Source organism: Lutjanus erythropterus, chromosome 10 (genome assembly GCF_056507025.1).
Source record: "Lutjanus erythropterus isolate fLutEry1 chromosome 10, fLutEry1.hap2, whole genome shotgun sequence".
Taxonomy (NCBI): Eukaryota; Metazoa; Chordata; class Actinopteri; order Lutjaniformes; family Lutjanidae; genus Lutjanus; species Lutjanus erythropterus.
This window is the reverse complement of record NC_139326.1, coordinates 19,819,358-19,840,135: the sequence shown is the minus strand read 5'-3', so window position 1 is coordinate 19,840,135 and position 20,778 is coordinate 19,819,358. Positions and strand designations below refer to the sequence as shown.

The following is a 20,778-nucleotide window of genomic DNA, read 5'->3' as shown; positions in this document are numbered from 1 at the left end:
CCTTTAACTATTGCATGTTTACACAAAAGTTGCAGTTAATTTTTTTCCCATTGTTAATAGGTTAACAGATATAGTCTTTTATCAAGTGTTTTTAGCCCTTATAGTCATGAACTTTTGCAGACTAAGAATTCCATATCTCTAATCAGAAAACAAAGCTTTTTGTTAAGTCCCAGACAGTCTCTGATTACAATAAGGTATTTCTAAATTTAATCTGTTGCTTTTTATGTTTGCACTGAGACTCATATTTTCACATTTCTGCTTCATAGTTGAAAGCCTTTATTTGAAAATGAACATTCACTGATCCATACCAATGAGACAATGAGCTTCCCCAGGAGGATAATTTAGAGACAGTTTCCAACAGATAAACTCACAATCTATTCAGAAACATGTTGAGTTGGTGCTGAAGTGGAACAAAAGCCTGCACACACCACTACCAGAGCTCTCCAGGACCAGAGCTAGTTAGGTTGTACTCAGTCTACAGTCCATGCTAGGTTCCTACATCAGAAACCTAAGAGATCAGTTACAACAAAAACAGACAGAACACATAAGAGAAATAAAAAGAGGGCCAGAGACCGTCACCTTCGCTGCAAACTCATCAACCTGGAAAAGAACCCAAAGAGATGACCCCAAGTGACCTCACATGTCTACAGGTCGACATTTTAGGACATCATGATGACCAGAGGATACTACCATCACTTAAGACAGTCTTTCTCTCTATCGTTCTTGTCTCATTATGTCTGTGTAAACTAAAAATTGGCTGTTTTTCAATACTACCTCTCACCTGTCAGGACAAGTTTTTACAGGAAATTAAACAATCTAAGAAAAATAAAGACATTTTAGTACACAGTAAAATGCAGAATTTCAGTGTTTCCTCCAAAAGTATACAATAATTAAACTACTTTTACATGAAAGCAAAAACAATTAAGAACATTGATTGGAGCACTAACCTTGGTGAGGTACTCTCTCATGACCTGGATGAAGTATGGCATGGCAAAGTCCATGATGTTGTGCCTCCAGGCCAACTCCAGCACCACGTCTGGGTGCAGTAGGTCATAGGAGGCAAACAGGCAGGCAGCAAAGCACTCCTTCCTGCCCTCCTCCAGGAACCACTGCAGGAGAGTCTCTGCCAGCTCAGCATCCTTAGACTCTGCAGCGTACAGCATGGCATCCTTGGAAACACAGTACAACAGTGTGGATAACTGACTCAAACATGAAAGCATACATGCAAGTTTGAGAAGATGTCTAAACAATAATTTCTGTGAAGAGCTGTGATCTAGAGAGACAAGACAAAAACTGGCATCAGCGTCCTGCATTATTTGGTTCATGAATCTACTGTATCTTCATGATAAACAAACAAACAGTGCCCTCTACAGGAACATTGAGGCACATAGAAGAGCGTTTTTTTCCCTTTTCTCAAATATTGTTTGTTTTCTTACCTTGTAGAGTTTGTCCTTCTTGCAGAGCTCCACACTCTGTCTCCAGCGGTTGTTTCCCTTGTACAGATAAGCAGCAATACGTCGGAACTCAATCAGTTCATGTTTCTCTAACCTCTGTGCCAGGCCGATGGTGTCAAAGTTGTCATAGGCATCGATGGATGCTCTCAGGCCCTGGAGAGAATATGCAGAAAGAAAAAATATTAGATTACAGAACAAAAAGGGAGACGAGGGACACCTGGACAGTAAGTGTCTTGTAACTGGACCTCGGTTGTGCCACCAACTGGCAAAAACATCAGTAAAGCGAAAGGCCAACAGGTGTCAGCAAACCCACTTATAAGTCTGTTAGGAAGTCCTGGTATATGTACATATACATGGTGGAAGTTTACTTTCAGAAAACATGGTGGATGAGGAGCTGTATTTGTCCAGTGCTCTTTTTGTGAGACACAGGATGTTTTTTTTCGTGATCTACAAAACACAGAAATACTCCTTTGATACAATAAAAGGTCGTTGGATGAATGCGACTCTTGTGATTGGCTCACCAGCTCCATGTGAAAGTGTCTTAGGTCATTTAATCTAATTTGATCTTGAGGTGGGAAATTGCTGGTACAGATTTCCCAGAATATCAACTCCTGCTCCCTTTCACACATGGCCCCCTGCAGGAGGTGTTTCTGAGCGTTTCAGGAAGAGGGAAAAGAGCTCAGTAACAGACCTGATAGTCTTCCTCCTCTGTCAGCAGGTTGTTGAGGGCTTCGTTGACGGACTTGTTGTTGTGATTCTGCACCGACCTCAGGTAAGGCTTCACCAACTTAAGCTGGTTCACCTGGTCAAACAAAAACAACCAAAGTTATGTCATATCAACCCTGTTTGGCAATGTACCAACGTCAAGAAAAACAGAATGATTGATTCGTCCGGTTACCTTGCTGAAGAAGGTGACAGCTCGGCTGTGGTCGAGCCGTGGAGACAGGATGGTCAGCAGGTCGTTCAGTAAGAGAGGTTTGTATTCCAGGTAGAAGGAAAGAGATTTATAGTACAGCTCCACATTGGCAACCTGAGGAGAAAAAAAGGATACATAGACATCAAGATCATAAAAAGTAAGACATTTGACAAGGAAATAAACAGTTCAGTCACAAACACTTGTGTTTACCTTGGCAATAATATCTTTGAACAGGCCTTCTTTCCACGCGTCTGTCGGATGAGACATCATAGTGAGGACGGCGTTGTCATACTCCTCATATTTATCGTAAAGGAAAACCAGCTCTGCCCATAAATGAGACTGCTCTGCTGCACGGAGTACCTGGAAACACAAAAAAAGATAAGACAATGTCATTCAAGCTTCAAACTGAAGCACTCTGTCATGTCAAAGTTTGGTTTGCTTAAATTCATCGACTCTTGATTTATTTTTTCATACAGCCCTTTCCTAAACATCTTTAAGTGTTTCCAAGGGGTAGAATAACACAGCCAATAGCCAATACTAACAAATGAAACAGCATACTGAACAACAAACAGACTACTCTTTCTGCCTAGTCTAAAAATGGTGCATTTGAATATTCCTGCATACTGCAGCCTCTAAACAGTGCTGTAATTGCACACTGTTGGATAAGACTGGAGAAATTACATTCTTGTGGATTCAATTAGCCCAATTGTATTCATATGTCACAATGTTTGTCTCCATAGTATCCATTTCATTCTACCAAGACCAATTTTTAAAATGTGACCTCACTATAAAATTATCAATAGTGACCCCTGACATGATCACAGCTTCATGAAACTTCACAACCACAAACAGAGGCGCTTGCCAGAAATCTCCAAATGTCAGAGGTTTTTGATATCAAACTGCAGCATGTACAAAACTGTGAAGCAAATGGTATCAACTGATGATATATTATCATAAGACCATAAGGGTCTTAAACACTATGGACTTTCAAAATTTTGAATAGGTACCCTACCGAAATCCAATGTTTATTGCAGATTTTGTCTAGAAAAACACACAGTGCTGAGCAGCTTCTCGGATTTATCTTCAGGTTCCCAGCTTTGAGATGATGTATACCCCTTCTATATGGCATATACTGCTGACCTGATATCTCCCCTTAGCGAACCCTGCCCCTCCCTAAAAATGGGTCTATAGTAGAGAGGGATGAAATGAAAGAGGTTTTTAACTCATTCACTGGTAACAGCACGTACCTTTTGGTTTTAATTATAATGAAGTGACACTCAACAGGATGAAGTCCAAATAGCTGAGGAGCACTGGGAAACAACTAATTGCAAGATTTCAAGGATTTTAGGAACACTCATAATTCTAGCTTCAAACTCTTAAAAGAATGTCTAATCATCACAAGACAGCAGTAATATGTCAGTCCAGGGCCAGCAACAAAAAAACAACTCAAGGAATCTTCTGTGCACAATATTACTTTCCTTCCAGGGTGCTGATGAGAAGCAGAAATCTTTGCAGAGTAATAAATCAAAGGAGTTCAAGGCACACAAGCAGTCTCCTTTTTGATTTATTACAAAAGATATAATTGCCTTCAAACTCTCTCTCACACACACACACAGACACACAGGAGACATGTTCTACCTTTGGGATGTTAACTCTGGACCAGAAGAGCTCCAGGTGCTCCCTCATCTTCTGAGGTTTGAACTTTGAGTAGAGGATGGCGAGCTCGGTGAACATGCCCATGTGAGCTCGCTCCAGACCCAGAGCGGCCTCCAGCAGAGCGATGAGCTCCTCGAAGTAGCCGCGGTCTTGATAGTAGCTGATCAGGTCCTCCAGCTCGTCAGCGTGGATCACTATGTGAAGGCCACAGATCTGTGCCAGTCGAAACTCCTCGCCATCCACACACGCAAAACACACCTGATGATCAGAGGGAAGAGAGGGCAGAGTTATCAAGTGTTTTCTCATGAACACCTTTCAGATATGCATCTCTTCAAATATTCATTTCATGACAATTTTATATGCCCCATGTCATATATATATATATCATATACATATATATATATCCATTCAGGAGTTCAAATCTGGATGATTACGTCAGTACTTTCCGAGAGGGACCACAATTGCCAATGAGAGAGACAAGTCTAGAAGGGGACAGAAGCAGCTGACAGTGTTTCCAAACAACAGTGAACTTTCCAGCCCTTGAGGCTAATGTTAGCCAGCATGCTACTGTTTACAGATATTAAAACTGACAGTTTAAGTCTCACCTCAAATTCTCACTGTAGAATAAACAAGCTGTCTTGACTGCTTCTACCAAACATTTTTTCATCCAGACTCTTTTAGCCTTCTGTTTTACTTTCTCACTGCATAGTATCACTACAGCAAGCTGCTGCACCATGTCAATCTCTATTTTGTTTACATCTGCTTCCCCATGAGATCACGTGAGATCGAGCTCCCTCTGGCATGATAATGTCCTGTAGTGTGTGATGCGCTATTATTTTAATATCCTGTTGTGTGTGTATGTTTGAGATTAGAGAGAAGAAAATCTGTTAAGTTTCTCCTTATGATTCAACCCAATCTCAAAAGCAGTTTGGTATTTTAAAACTCCTGTAGTCTGAGCCCAGTTTAACGGTACTTCTGTGGCTAATGCCATCATTTTTGTGATTGTAAAGTTGGTCATTTGAGGGTTAACCATTTTTCATATATTAATGGGAAAGTCAAATATATCCCAGTATTAATTATCACTTGGATGTTGACATGAATGTTATTTATTACTCCCACATTACATGAGCATGGCATAAGACAATAGGACATGTTTTTGTTGAATGCTAATAGCATTATTGTGCCATTTTTAAAAAAAAATTGTGACATGATCAAATTAGCTCAATACAATATTAGATACTAATTTATCTTGGAATATGCAGTATCATGTTTTAGATTTTTAGACAGCCTGAATTATGAAAAACAAAGAATCCCAACAATCTTTTCTCAGGCTTTTGCACACCAAGTCTGTATTTTTCATTTCAAATTATCACACGTTTAAATACACATATGACCTCACGTTAAGTCAATCACGTTTAAATACCGCCCCAAAAACTTTCATCCTTTAGTTTTTAAGTTGTTAAAGTACTTGGATCGGGTTTAATTCTCTGTGATATTCCGCATTCAGTGAGTGATGATGACTATTGGAGAAGGATGAAGGACAGCTTGCAGCTCCCTCTGTCTGTGTTGCTGCACAATTTAAAGACAGACAGGGAGGACAGCTCAGCTCCTTCACGTAGCCACAATGCCAAATGCAAGATGCGGGCAGAGAGTGGCCTCGGGAGAAGCCTAGGGAGGTACCCCCGGTGGAGAGAAGCAAGAGAGGAAATGAGAGAGAGAGAGAGGGGGCGAGAGTCAAGCATTGAGCTGCAGACAGACAAGTCAGAAACTCACCTTTCTCTACAGCATTCAGTACCTCTACAGCTCTGCATTTTGTCTCATATTGTGAAATTTCACAACAAACAGAACAAAACACATTAGGAAAATACAGACTTAGCAAAGGCCTTTAGTTTGCCAGTTACCTCCTTCCATGTCCGTGTGCTGTTGGCTTTCCTGGCGCTGTCCACAGCTGCCTGGTATTCTCCAAGGTTGACTAGTGTCGATGCAAGGCGAGCAAAGTTGGACACGTTGTTGTACAAGAGTTTGGCTGCTTCATACATCCCCTCCTCATAACATCTATCGCCCACCTGGAGGAGGAGATGGGGAGAAATTAGCAGAAATTAGATATGCAGTTACTGGTCAGTGTTCAACATTCTCATGCACCTCCTGCAGCAGCACTGACCTGCTGTATGTGAGCATTGTTGGGCCCACTGACAAACTCTTCCAGCTCAGCCAGACGATTGGTTTTAGCTAAAGCAAAGATCAGCTCCGTCTCCACATACGACTCTCTTGCTTTCTTTCGAGCCATCTGGAGGAATTTCACCAAGTCTTCCCAGTTGTCTGCAAAACACAGACAACACCTTAAAGATCAACTCAGATCAATCACAAACAAAGACAATCATTATGAGCTGCTGGAGAGGAACAGAGTTGTGCTGAGAAGCAGAGGCTTACTGTTTTTGCTGGCTGCATTGACCACCTCCATGTACGCGGAAGGGTCGACAGCTTTAATATACGAGTCGATGGCCTCCTTGACCAGGTCTCTGTGCAGCTGAGCTCTGGCTAACTGGCTCCACACCGCAGGCTCATTACAGCGCTCAGCAAACTCATAGGCACGATCCAAGTTTCCTATGTGCTCAATCAATACCTACAATGAACACGAGAAAGGTTTGTGATATGATCTGACATACAGGGTCTTACAATGAGATAAAACACCAAAAAAAGAAGTTTTAACTGTTACAATTTACAGTTTATTTCCAGCATTACGCAGGAGTAACTGTTTCACTAAACAGCAAATAAGAAATTGACACTGATACAACCTGCAGCATCAATTCCCATTGGTGTATTGTAAGTCATAGTCATACTCAGGATTAGCAAATACATTTGTTTGTTTGTCTACAGATACTAAAATCAGTACTTCTAACGGAGATGGAGTGCAACGCATCATACCCTGGTAAAAAACAATCTGCGCCACAATATGCAATCGAAGGCTGAAACAGTAACATAATGCCCAAAGCTAAATAAAAACATTAATTTATTTACCTGTATGGCAGAGGTGTTGACATCAAACTTCTTGAAAATGGCAAACGCCTCTTCAAAGAGCTCATTGCTGATGGCGATATTAGCTATGTCTGGAGCATCATAGTTGTCTAGCCTGTTAATATACTCCATCACACGAGTGCGGTCTGCCTTGATGGCTGTCAGAATCAGCAGGTTCTGGAGGTTTCTGGGAAAAAAAAAAACACAGAACAGAGGGATTATTGTAAAAAGATGATGAACACGTATCGTACCTAAATTAATGCGATGCTTAACAGGCTGTAAACCTGCTGTACCTGTGCTCACTGAAGACAGAGTTATCGAGCACAATCTTCTCCAGCAGCTCAATCAGCTCATTGGGCAGATCTGCAGTCATGAAGGCCTTGACTGTGACTGACACCTCCTCTGGGTCCTGGGTCTCTGACAGGGCGGTCTGCACCACCTGAGAAGGGAACATAAAAATAAATACTGAAAAAATAGCGCTCATTCACAGTCATGTCAGGAGTGTCATGTCTGGAGGACACCTCACCTGGTCGATGAGTTGTCTTCTGTAGGGGTTGTTTTCTTCCAATACATTCGCCCACAGCTCTGGATCTTTCCGTCGTACCAGATATCGAGCCTCACTCTTGAATAACGAGTTCTCATTGCACACCTGAGAAGAAAAGATATAAAATGATTAAAGATACATCTAGAATAAAATGATATCAGTGGTCATCTAAACGTTACATCATGTGATCTACTAACTTTGATGAGCTCCAGGTCGCACTGTCCTCTCTCATACGCCACACAGGCCAGGTGGGGGTCTCTCTTCTCACAGTATTTTCCCACCACAGCGCTGTCGTAGAACGGGTTCTCTTTCAGGAAGCGCTCAGGCGTGTTGTTGCTGTCGATGTAGATCTTGGCAAGTGCATTGTGGGTAGCTGGCTCCTCACAGCCTTCATGGATACGGGACTCTAGCCATGGCAACAGAAGTTTTAACCTGAGAAAATAATGGAAAAAACACAATTTACAAGAAGCTTTTCACTTACATGAATGACTGTAGTTTTTCTGTAGTGAGTACACAACCAAAACACTAGATGGCAGTGTTGTGCATTCAGCAGCATCATTCACTTTCTTATGTTCACAGTTTCTGACACAGAGTGGAAACAAAGAGGATTTGAACTGGAAATAAATTGAATAGATGATAAACATTTAATCTGTCTCACAATGTTGTGGAGTTCATAGAAAATACAGTTCTTCTGAAAAGGTCGGAGAGAAACAACATTAGAAGCATCTTTCATGCTAAATGAAAATATTTATTTCAGCTTTTGTAGTGCAGCAAAGGACAAACACAGGAGGCTACAAATGTCTTCATCTTCATTTAAGTGCTAATTTGAGCCACTTCTGTTTGTGTGTGCGTGCTTGGTGGCTTCAGAAATATTTAAATTTCTGCAAGCAAGGTGATTATTTTTCAAATCAGTGTTTTGTTTTTTACTTCTGTGACCTGAAGAATACTGGTCTTTCTTTTTTATCTTTTTAACTGGCACATTCTGTCATTACCAAGCTAATGTATAATGTGAGGTGTTTTAAGCAGATCACACACATGTCCTGCAGTTTAACTGTAGCCTACGTAACCACTACATCTAGTTACACTCCACAGAGGTTAGATAAGGAAATCACAAAGACACATCATATTTTTGCAGTAGGTACCAAGTCACTTTGACATTAGAGTATCAATCAGATGTAGCATTGGCTCCGGTTTGTAGTGTAGGTCCTTTCAAATTAAATAAATGCATTTCTGGACTGTGCAGTTTGTTAAGTTTTCTGTTTTATGGTGGTTTATGTTGGTAATTGGCATTTTTGTGCTGGTTCATAGTTTTGTCATGTGTCGCTTGATGTAGTGAATGTGATAATATTACCAAAATCTGATTAACAATGCTTTCATTTCATTTCATTTCAAGGCATATCATTACATAATAACACTGATCAGAAGTTGCATCCAATAAAACATAAAGAAGCAGCTACACAAGATGGCAACAAATAGTGGAACCATTGATCATTTACCTGTTCCTCTTCTCCACCTCCTCCACTAGCTCATCAGTGGAAAACTGCCCTCTGACCACCATGATCAGGTTCTTTATGACGTCCTCAGCGCAGTCCACGTCCAACAAACCTCCTATCACCACCGGTAAACGACTGGGGTTCACCTGAAAACAAGTGCAACAAAGTCTAAATCAAGATGTCGACATGGAACCCTAATAAGGCTTGGATTAAATAGTAACCAGTTACATATGAAGTCTCATTAGTGGTCTTGATCTTACTTTCTGTACGTAGATTTCAATGTATTTCTGTAGATTGTTGCGGTAGAGGTAGAGCACCAGGTCATGCACGAAGTCAAAGCGATCACAAACAATGATCAGAGGAAGCTGATCTGTTAACTTGGCCTCCTACAGGGAGCAAAAAAACATTTGATTAAATTGTATGAAGTAGATAATATATCCGAAAATCGCTGCTGACTGATAAAGTAAATCACTCTGGCATTTGAAATTATTTTACCTTGAGGAAATTTTTAACCCTCTCCGGGTCGTAGCAGTTGCTCTCTCTACAGATTCTCTCCACTTCTTTGATCTGGCCCGTTTTACAGGCAGCCTGGATGTACTTAAAGTGAACATCAGGCTCCTGGCTGAAATTCACAATCGACCCGAGGAAGTAAAACAAGCCTTGAATAGAGATGGCAGGAGAGAAACAGCACAAAGGTCAGTTCAGTCACGATGACTTTAAGGGACAGTTTGGATTATCTGAAGTACGGTTGTATGAGTGTATTAACAACAGTAGATGGCACTTGACACACCCCCAGTTTGGAGAAGCAGAAAGGAGCACCAGCACGGATGGTTTGCAATGTACTGCTGTGGACAGGTCACCAGCAAAAGGTATTTTAATCATCTAAAAAAATCAATATCAATCTAAGTGTAAACTATATATAGATTTTTTTTACAGCTTTAACCTGCCTTTTCTGACAGGAAACTGCCACTATATAAGCCAAAAAGATTCTGCAAATCAACCAAACTCCTTTGTCAAAAACAGTAATTTTACCTCATACAAGACGATAGCTGCAGGTCTACTGCTGCCTCAATTTATAAGTTTGTTTGTGTTGTTGTGTGACTTATGTGTTTTAACTAGTTGGTTCAGATTCACCAAAGTCACACAATAACACAAACAAACTATCAGATGTTGGCAGTGGCAGACCAGCAACTACATTGTTACATATGCAGGTAAAACGACTGCACTGTTCAGCTTATACAACAGCGGTTTCCCATCAAAAAAAGCTGTCTGATGGCCACGGCAAGCAGTGAAGATACTCTAAATATAGCATACACATAAACTAATATTGTTTTTTTTTTTTTGCTGTGACCCTGTCCATAGCAGTAGCTTGCTTAGCTTTCTACAACAGTACTTCTGTGGCTTCTCCAAACCAGGGCATGCCAACTGCCATTTCCTGTAGGTAATACACCGACTATGGTGCCTCATACAACCCGACTTTGCAAAATCTTACTATCCCTTTGGGTGTGGTAGATTGGTAAAATTGCTCATTTAACGTATTCTCTTCTTCACCTACCCTCATAACTCTTGAAAGACTCAAAGAGCTCCACTAATGCCTGAGTCCCCAGCTGCTCATGGTACTTGGAAGCTACCTGGACACACAGCTGCAGGTTCTGTCTGATGTTGGCCGATAACATGGCCCTTAAACACTCCAACGAGTCTTCTACTGATAAAGAACCGAAGAAGTTCACCAGCCACTGAAAGGACGATCAGAATAAGGACAGAAAAGAAGACAAAGTGAGACAGCAGGGCCAGAAGGGAGAAGGAAAGGCTCCTGAGACAGCAACATTCACAGGTGTGAGCAAACATCCTAAGGCGTACCTCAGGGTTGAGCAGATGTGTGTGCACCACAGCTCGTTTGATATCATACAGGTCGGTATAGTGTTCTAGAGCTCTCTGCAGCAGACCAGCCTTCTCGCACAGCTGAGCGACGTGGGCACGGTCATAGTGGGTGAACATCTGGTTCCCTAGGATCGCATCTGCTACCTGAAAAAGTTCATACGCACATGAACGGACAAATTGTGTTGAATATAATCACAGGTGAAGCTTCTCTTTATAATCAGGACAGCTCTTTTAGTCTGAATGTTCACCTGGGGGGCATGTATGAGGTTCATCTCAAGCAGACGTGTCTGTAGGTGTCCTTCAGCTGGGCGGTTGTTCTTTAGAGCATCCAGCAGGAAGGAGGTGCACTGCTGGATCAGGTTTCCCTCCATGAACACATCTACAATCTATTAAAGTCCAAGAGAGGAAAATAAAAATAAACACAAAAAACAAAGTAAGGAAAAAATGTTTGGAGTTTTGAAATCCTACCATCTGTGAACAATGATTTGAGTTAGCACAGTCGATAAGATTAGAGTCACACGCTATTAAGAATCGCAGGCTCGGTAGCCAGATGTTTCTGATTTTATTATTTAACAACATCTGTGGAGGCCACAACTGAAAATGGAGGAGTGGGGTGCATTAACTCAGAGAACATAAAGTCATCAAGTTTTCTGGTTGAGATCTTAACGGAGCAGACTGATGATGTGGCTTTAAAAAGAGGAGGGGGTCACTGACTCAGTGAATTCCTGGCATTGCTGCCACATCTGGAACAACACAGATGGAGGCTCCTACACTGGGCACATTGTGTGTTTGCGTGCATGTGTGAGGGTAAACGTGCAGGTCTTAAAAAGAAGAGCATGTGTAGGAGTAAAATTGTGCGCCTCTAGTGAGTGCAGTGGTCATGTTGGTGTGTGTGTGTGTGCTACCTGGTTGATGTTGGCCAGCGGCTCCTCATCCTGGACCAACATCTGGGCAAACTGCAGTCCCTGGTCTGGATTGACACGCATCACATTTCTGAGCAGAAACACCCAGTCTGGGGTGTAGCCCACCTACAAAAGTAAAGTTGGGTAAAAATGATATTTTTAAATCAGTAGAAACTAGAAAAGTAAGTACCTCAGTAAAAGTAAGTACTTAAGTAAACTAATTTTTTAATCGTCTTTTTGTTTAGTATGGTCTACATCTCTGTAAGACACATGTAATAGTGTAATGATTGACTGCAGAGGTAAATAATATCTACAAATACATTTTTAGACATAAAATACTTTATTAGTAGTATTAGTGCATTAGTAGTATTTTATATTCAATATACAAATTCTAAAATTTAAAATCAACTTTCTACCATAATATGCTTCCATCCAAATGATGTACAAATTTCCCCAAATGCTGCAAAAGATGCGAATCACGTCCACTGATCAAATATATACATATATTATTTTACAGAGAGGGATTGTCTCCATTTTCAATGTGTAGTTAAATAAGGGAACGGACAAGACAAGGGATTACCTTTTTAGCGTACAGCACTATCTTCTGGAACTGGCCGGTTTCAGCAAAGCACTGGATGACCTTGTTGGGGACGTTAGCTCGGAGGTACACACTAAGAGCGAGGGTGGGGTCAGAGGCCTTCACCAGGTCTCCCAGCTCCTCTGAACACTCCAGCTACAACATACACATAATCAGTTACCAGTTGTGAGTTTCTGATCGACTACACTTACATGCACACTAATTTTCCATTATTATTCCAAATATGACAATATTTTGTTGAATATTTTGAATGAAGCATTTTTCGATTACAATGTGTGAGATATGCTGATATTACAAAGGATTTAGGGGCTTCTTTGGACATGTATACAGCACCTACACATCTTAATCGGGTGTGAGGTCAGCTTGCGACACACGCCTCTTGCCTGTTTACAGTCAGCTGTGTGTGTTGTGACCAAACCAACTACCCAACAGTTTGCAATGCTGAGGTAGAAATACATGTACAAAAGAAAAGCCCACAATTATGGTCAGAAGGAGAAACACACCTGCTTTTAAAACCTGCTTTTTAAAAAAAGTGTATCCATGTAAACAGCTTGTATTCTTGCAGTGTGTAGTCTGTGTCTGTTTGCATTACAGGGTAAACACTCGGTATGCTACAAAGCTGCATCACTTCCATCATTTCACTTTGAAAAATCACATTTTGAGATTTTTCCTGTATATCTGCAGATCAGCCCAGGCTTATGAAAGATGCCTTGTTGTCCCCCCAGTCCTACCTTGTCCTCCTTCAGCCATTTCTCCAGCAGTTGCTTGCGGCCCTGCTGCAGGACGGGCCTGCACAGCTCCAGAGACTCAAACTTGTTGAGCTGGCCCTGGTCCAGCAGAATACCAAAGTACTGCAACAGTGGAGAGGCCTGACCTGGCTGGGCTGGGACACTCTGAAACTTACGGATGGTCTCTGCTGTCCGCAGGATGCCCTAATGGGAGGAAAGATCACAATGAGTGGAGGAATTACAGGAGCAGAAAAACTAGAATGCCACATATTGCAGTGTATAAACATGACAATATGCTTAACAATGCCTATGAAAAATATTTACTTTATCCATTTTAGTTTTTGCAACACTGACTCGGTGGGTGCAACTGCTAATTCTCAAATCACCACCAGAAAAAATATGTAAAAATTATACCTTTTCCTAGAATAGTTTTTGATTTTGTGCCAGTGCACCTGGGGCATATTTGGATGTGCAAACACTAAAATGTAGCAGTAAATAGAGACCTACCTTAGGTGCTGATGCAGCAACCTTTGCAGCCTCTGAATAACTTCCCTGTGCAAACAGAGTGTTGAACTTCCTGGCAAAGATCTCCTCAGCCCCAGCCAGGTTTGACCTCACAGCCATCCTCAAGGCAAGATCAGGGTTCTGCAGAACGTTGGTGGCATAGTTGACAATGTTTTCCTCTTCAACACACACTGACAAGACCTGAAAAGAAAAGATGAACATATAAAGTAGATGAGTGAGGTAAAGCAGCAATGAAAACAAACAATTAAAGGGATAGCTTGTATTATTTGAAGTAATAGTTATCAATAGTCAGGGTATTAACTACAGTAGATAGCAGTTGGCACTATCCCAGTTTGGAGAAGCAGCAAGAGTACTGATGTAGGAAGCTAAGCAATTTACTGCTGTGGACAGGCCAACAGCAAAACAAAAATAGGTCCACCCAAAATGATCTATATCAGTTCAAATGTATGTTATATTTAGAATATTCTCACCACTTTACAAAGCAGTCACACAGCCTTTTCTGACAGGAAACCACCATTATATAATTATATAAGCCAAATATTACTCTCATCAAAGCAACCAGACTCCAGTGGCAAAAACATTAATTTTTCCTTGCAGTTAGTCTGTTTGTGTTGTTGTATGATATCCAAACAAACCTTTTAAAACGCCAGGGTCACACAATAACACAAACAAACTAACAGATAGAGGCAGCAGTAGACCAGCAACTCCTGGCTACCATCTACTGTATGTAATATACTGTTTATGGATAAGTACCTCAAACTATCCCTTTAATCTTGAAAATTATTTATTGCCCATTTACTTCTCACCTGTCCCTTCTTGTTGACTCCAATGATTCCTGATGTGGCCTCATGTGGGGCGGTCACAAAGATGGTCTCTGCACTGATTCGGTTCATGTAGATACACACTCCAGACTCCAGGTCGTACAGATGGATGTAACCATACTTTGTGATCAAATATATGACTCCGTGCTTATTACCAATCTGAGGAGAATGATCAGAGAGAGACAGAATTTAAGTGTTCAGCAGTCAACTTTAGTTTAAACAAAACTAATGAGTTTTGGAGGACGCCTCTCCTTACCTGCATAGCTACAGGAAAGTCTGTCTGTGCCTCTGGAGGGAAGAATACATCCACTGCTTTCTTAGCAAATGGCTGGTTTCCTGCAGCTGGCTGACCAACTTCAATGATGTGCAACTGGAGGAAGAAACCAGACATAAATGACATGACCACAGTAAAATATGAACATGAAGGGGAAAACATGCATTAGTTAGTAAAGTCTAACTCTGTTGATGTCAACATTTAAAAGCTATATTGGTGACCAAAAAGCATGAAGCATAAAAGTTGCTGTTTGTGTAATTCTTTGTTCAGAGCCTAAATTTGATGGCATCATGACGGAAATCCTTGCACTCTGTCCAGGGGTCCTCACCTTTCCTCCAGCCTGTGAGCGGACAGCAAAGCAGAACAGGGTGGAGGGTTTGGCATTTCCCTCCACTTTGAACTCCCCGAAGGCTGCAGCGTGGCCCTCAATGGGCTGGGACACTTTCCTGTCAACAGAATACAGCTGCATCGCCCCGACCACACGGTTTTGCTGCAGGACAAAGAGTTGGCAAAACAGAGCGTGAAAGTTATCTCAGTGTGGACTTTTTGTCCTGTGAGGCTGCAGTAATCATGACAGTTCCTGTCAGCAGTGGTGACAAGTAACAAGCACATTTACTCAAGTACTGTACTAAAGTACAATTACAATTCTGAGGCACTTTACTTGCATTTGTCACATTTGTCTGACAGCTTTTTTACTAGTTACATTTCAGGTAAAGATTTTACATTAAAACACATACGAACACACACTGGTAGAAAAGCCATTGGGGGGATTTGGGGTTCAGTATCTTGCCCAAGAACACTTCGACATGCAGACTGAAGGCAGTGATCGAACAGTAAAATGCCACTCTAAAAAACATGTCAGTCAGTTAATTTGAATTAACTTTTCATATTTTAAGTAAATATTGCTAATACTTCTCTACCTTTACTAATACCTACTACAAGAGGTTTTTAACTGCTGTCTTAATTAAGTACTGATGACTCTTTATGATCTAAATAAATTAACCAGATCATCTGTGAGAGGATTGGGTATTTTGATAGTTATTCTTATTGTCTGCCACCAGGTCGGATTCTCCTTGAAATCAGATGAAACAAGTCTGTGTTTAATTTTCCCTGTGAAAATTGGAGTGAGCAGTAGGTGAGTTAGTTAAAAAGGAAACATTTCCACCTTTGTCCACAGGGGCCTTCTGTCCAACAAAAAACTGAATTTCCTTGTAGCTGCTTACAGCGGGATTTTGAATGCAGGACTTTAGCTTGTAACAGAGTATTTTTAGAGTGTGCTATTGGTTCTTCTCTGAATATTTCTTCCACCACTGCTTTTCAATGATATTTCTTCTGTTACATGAATAAACATTTTCCTGTGTGTTTTCATACCTGTGCAGAAATCCCTATCAGCAGCAGCCATTTCTGTTGTTCGTCGGTTCTGTAGTTGATAATCTGACATCCTGCCAGGCTGGCATGCCGATCGAATACTTTGGTAGGTTGGGAATCCCCCTCCATGCTCCAGTGATAAACGGCCGAATCCGTCACCAGGGCAACAGTGTTTACTGATATCCACTTCCAGAACATGACCTCCTCTGTCATAGTGTGAGCCTTCACTTTGCTCTTCATCTCAATGTTGAAGATCTGCAGCGTCTTGGCAGCTGAGGGAGACAGGGAGAGAGCGGTCAGTGGATTCAAGGTTAAGCTGGTAAATATAACCTCTTGTCAAAACCATGATAACTTACCTTGATGATAATAAATTGTCTGGTTACAAAATACCACTTTACTCATTACCTATCTGGCAATCTATAACAGCTACAATAATCAAGATCCGTCAAGATCAAGATTTGTTTGTATCCGCTTAACTGCTTATACTGGACTATTCTTAATAATAAAGGAAAACTGTTTTTAACCATTTTATCTTTGGTATAAATAACACAAACAAAAACTTAAATCATCATTTAAATTGACATGTAAATAAATTTATGGATATTTGAGATCAGATTTTTTATTTAACCCCAATGGATACCCCTTATCCCATGCTACACTTGCACAGGCCACCCATGAATCTTGATTTAAGAGGAAAGCTCACAACTGCATACAGTGATGGAATATTTTACCAAACATAAAGACAGGAGCAAAACTTAGTCTGGTACTAATTTCCTAAAATTTTGTCTGGTATCTGTGGATTTTCACTGTTCTAGCAAGCCCACTGATTTCACTCAGATTATATAAAGACACATATTTAATAACATTAACTTGTGATATCAAGACACACACACAGAGGTTTGGTTTTATTTGCGCATGTTACAGGATATCTGTCTCTGAAATTTCTCAGCACAATTCAGTTGGAAAGAATTTTCTTTGTGGACCAGATTATCTAACATTTGGAGATAATCAGCGTTGACTAATGCCTGCACTCACAAGGCCGATAAATAAAAAATGGCTGCAAACACATCTGCAGGAAGCCTCATCAGTGTGGCTGCTGTGGAATGATGTTAGTGCACCTCTTTTGAGTTTTGGGAAGGTGGTGATAAAGTTATTTCCAAGCCCTGAACTTTCAGTTCTCATACTCATACCCTATTCTGTAAATGTTTGCCTAAATGTCCTCAGTCACATAGACTTTTCCAAATGTTAACATGTTTTTCTCATCCCAAATGACAGCAAATCTAATCCAAAACTGTCTAGTGTTAAATATATATTATGTTTTAATGTACAGAATAATGCCGCTTCTGACATAATGTACAACGCTCCCCCTTAAATCTCAGTCTCATTCTGAAATATATGTATTTCTCTATTTCATTATTCCATCTAAAATAATATTATTGAAGAAGATAATCATGTATATTAGCGTATAATGTGCATGGAACACTGGAATTATACATGACTTTTCTTTGTTTTGACATCAGTATATATCAAAACAAAGCATTATACAGGAGATATGCAATTAGTCGCCCTATACTCCAAATATTGGCATCAACCACTGATGAAACAGTATCGGTTGACGGCTACTTACAGCATTTAGAATATACATTTAAAAACACTTTAAGAATTTAAGAAACAATGTAAGTGCTATTCTGAATAACCATTGCTTTTCTTCCATATGAGCAGGTTTGAATGGACGTACTTTTGAAATACACTGAAACTAACATGACCACTTTTAATTGGGACTGTTTGTTCAGAGAAGAAAATTATTGGCAGTATGTTCTGTGGACTATTTTGACTAAACGAAACATAGTTTCTGTAAAGAGGTGATGGTGTTGAATTTTGCAGGTAACTACTGTTCAATGCAGTGAGCACCACAAACAAAATTCCATCACCTCCACTATAAGAGGAGGCCAGAGGAAACTTAAAACCTGGGCAAACAAAAAACACATTTATCTGCATAACTATCTGCAAAATCTGCAGAGCAAGATACGTCTAGAGGACAAAGAAAGTCTACTTTTTGGTATTCTGCTTATGGGTGTTTTGTAGGCCAAGGAAGCACCAGTCTGTGCACACTGACCTCTGGTTACAGAAAGTAAACGGCAGCTAATAAACAGGCACAAGCACAGAAAGACCCCAGGTGGGGCTCAAACAACTGAGTTTTTGACTTCTGACTACATGAGTGCCCTTTTGAAAGATAATTTTCCCTATTCTCCTGCCCCTCTCTCTTTGACTTTTGTCACAGCCACAACAGTTAACACACGCAAATCCAGCACCCTGCAGAGTATTTAACATCTGCATGAGTGTGGGTTCTGAAATAAATAAACATGTAAATAAGTATAAGATGTGCTACTATGTGTAACTTTATTTTTTGTAAATAATTATGAGAGAATTGCCTTTTTTTCAGTTGAGCACCTGCCCCCCAAAATATCTGTGCACATTCCTGGTGATAAACAAATAAGCCACTAAAACTGAAGACAATACAGGTTTGGCAGAAACATAATAATGGTTCTGTGCTCTAGAAATCATGTTGTTGCTCAAATATATGACAGATAACAATCACCATTTACCAATAAAGTTACAGAGAAACACACAGGTGAGGTAATGCATGATTCAGGTAAATACTGGAGCTGTTATAGATATGATACATCAATGGCAACCCTTATATGCAGGAGAGATCTGAATGTTGTTATGGCTGTTGGCACACGCTCACACAGGCGTGCAAAGACACACAGTACCCCAGCTCCTTCCAGCGTGTAATATCTGATGATGCATACCACACATACACTCTACCAGCACACAACAAGTCATGCTAACACATGTATAGTTCTCATAAAAGTACGATGTGTGCCAGCAGGTTAGGTTGGAGCAAAAGGGGTGTGACACTGAGGCAGTGGAAGACATTTCTAAACAGTTGCCTGTCTTTTGATTGATCAGTGGTCAAAATAGCTCTGCTGCGTACTTGAGAGGGGTATGTAGGAAGCTTTTATGAGAGAGACATGGCTACTGTGTCATCACAACAGAGTGCCAGCAGACGGGTAGGCAGACAGAAAGCAACTCACCGTCTGAGAAATGACAGAAAGCAAGGGAGAAAAAGCAAAGTGTCAATCAGGTAAGAATGAGAAGACAAAGATAGACTAGAGGGAAAAGGGCAAACAGGGTCATATAATCCTTAGAGGGTGGGGGGAAGGGTGGGGGGGCAGAGAGAGAAGCATTACAGGCAAATCATCCTGATCAGCGGTTGCGTTTGTGCTCTGAGGGCTAGATTCAGTGGCATAAAATCAATCTGCACAACCAATTTAGTACATTCAGGCAATAGAAGTGAGTGCACTCTACATATTTACGACATTGGCAGAGCATTAGTCATTGTGTGACTAGTAGATGGCTAATTCTGTTAAAACTGGAGACAAATAAACACTGTGAATGCCATGCAGACTTCACTCTGGGAATTTCAACAACAATAATAATCTCAGCGCTTTGGTATAAAGCCACTAATAATACCAGCAAACTGTTTTACTTCTCACAACAACACAGTATTTCTCATCTAATAGCCAGTGGTGTGGCTGACTGAACATGTCGCTCTGTGTCTCTACTCTTACCTTTCAGGGCGATGACCTTGCTGGCAGGGTTCATGATGGCACTGTCAGCCGAGATTGGCCTCCTGATTGGGTTGGTGGGGTCGGACATGTCCACGATCACCACCTGGTTCTGCTCGCCCACCTTCTCTCTGATGCAGATGAACTTGTCCGACTCCATGGTCAGATAGCTGAACCCAATATTCGCTGGGTTCACACCCATGTTCTGCAACTGGAAAGATTGAAACAACAACAACAGTGAGCCTTGATAAGGATGAGCTATGAGCTAGTATAGTTTTAATAGTGGTCACAACACAACATGTTACAGGAATAAAAACACAGAAGACTTCTGTTATAGTTTTCCGACAGTTTCCTACATTTTGGCTAAAAGTAAAACTAGAAGGGTAATATTCCAACTTAAAGTTTAAAGACCTCTGAAGGAGTCACGCCTTCATCATGACGACAAAAAACTGCTGTGGGAAAATTTATACACTGGTCCAGATGACATTTGCCTTGCAGCGGAAAAAAAGCAGCAAGTAGCGGACCAAAAACAGTGTTTCTATTAAAATAGCAGCAGGTCTGCTCCAGTTTTCCAGGGATATTCTTAAAGGTTGTTTTCCAGACAGGAGGTCTGGTGGTACACAGAGCCAGGGAACAAGTGTGGGCACACAGCGGACAACAGGATGTTAACTCAACACAGCTTTATTTGACACTCTCTCTTATTATAGCTGCTAATAGTCTCCTGGATTTACTGAGGCATTTTGATCTTTGATGATGGATGTTTTTTTTATTTAACTTGCACTGCTATTATTTTAACCATCATCAAATCTCAATTATACTGGAAAATTAGAGTGTCACTTTATTTGAGCAAAGCCTGCAATTAAACCCTGGCACTGCATTTAATTGTAAGCATCTAGCTGTAAGGAAGTTTAATTATCACTAGATTATTCAGCCTAAACCAGTCTGAGACTACACTACAGAAAACCCCCAAT

At 40.8% G+C, this 20,778-nt stretch overlaps 1 protein-coding gene across 1 annotated transcript in view; it reads right to left on the bottom strand.

Moving 5' to 3' along the window:
• The window catches only part of cltcl1 (clathrin, heavy chain-like 1), a 37,620-nt gene that overhangs the window by 6,805 nt on the left and 10,037 nt on the right, over positions 1 to 20,778 (bottom strand). The window contains exons 2-29 of the mRNA XM_084728589.1: positions 19,811 to 20,018; positions 16,179 to 16,447; positions 15,136 to 15,297; positions 14,790 to 14,903; positions 14,519 to 14,692; positions 13,695 to 13,892; positions 13,191 to 13,391; positions 12,442 to 12,594; positions 11,865 to 11,987; positions 11,208 to 11,345; positions 10,939 to 11,103; positions 10,634 to 10,814; positions 9,574 to 9,737; positions 9,339 to 9,464; positions 9,082 to 9,224; positions 7,783 to 8,017; positions 7,568 to 7,690; positions 7,335 to 7,480; positions 7,045 to 7,228; positions 6,457 to 6,649; positions 6,188 to 6,345; positions 5,928 to 6,092; positions 4,009 to 4,284; positions 2,581 to 2,730; positions 2,353 to 2,484; positions 2,146 to 2,256; positions 1,437 to 1,607; positions 948 to 1,169 (exon numbers count right to left, since the gene is read on the bottom strand). Of these exons, the coding sequence (XP_084584715.1) occupies positions 948 to 1,169; positions 1,437 to 1,607; positions 2,146 to 2,256; positions 2,353 to 2,484; positions 2,581 to 2,730; positions 4,009 to 4,284; positions 5,928 to 6,092; positions 6,188 to 6,345; positions 6,457 to 6,649; positions 7,045 to 7,228; positions 7,335 to 7,480; positions 7,568 to 7,690; positions 7,783 to 8,017; positions 9,082 to 9,224; positions 9,339 to 9,464; positions 9,574 to 9,737; positions 10,634 to 10,814; positions 10,939 to 11,103; positions 11,208 to 11,345; positions 11,865 to 11,987; positions 12,442 to 12,594; positions 13,191 to 13,391; positions 13,695 to 13,892; positions 14,519 to 14,692; positions 14,790 to 14,903; positions 15,136 to 15,297; positions 16,179 to 16,447; positions 19,811 to 20,018 (4,785 nt within the window). The remainder of the gene's footprint in view (positions 1 to 947; positions 1,170 to 1,436; positions 1,608 to 2,145; positions 2,257 to 2,352; positions 2,485 to 2,580; positions 2,731 to 4,008; positions 4,285 to 5,927; positions 6,093 to 6,187; positions 6,346 to 6,456; positions 6,650 to 7,044; positions 7,229 to 7,334; positions 7,481 to 7,567; positions 7,691 to 7,782; positions 8,018 to 9,081; positions 9,225 to 9,338; positions 9,465 to 9,573; positions 9,738 to 10,633; positions 10,815 to 10,938; positions 11,104 to 11,207; positions 11,346 to 11,864; positions 11,988 to 12,441; positions 12,595 to 13,190; positions 13,392 to 13,694; positions 13,893 to 14,518; positions 14,693 to 14,789; positions 14,904 to 15,135; positions 15,298 to 16,178; positions 16,448 to 19,810; positions 20,019 to 20,778) is intronic.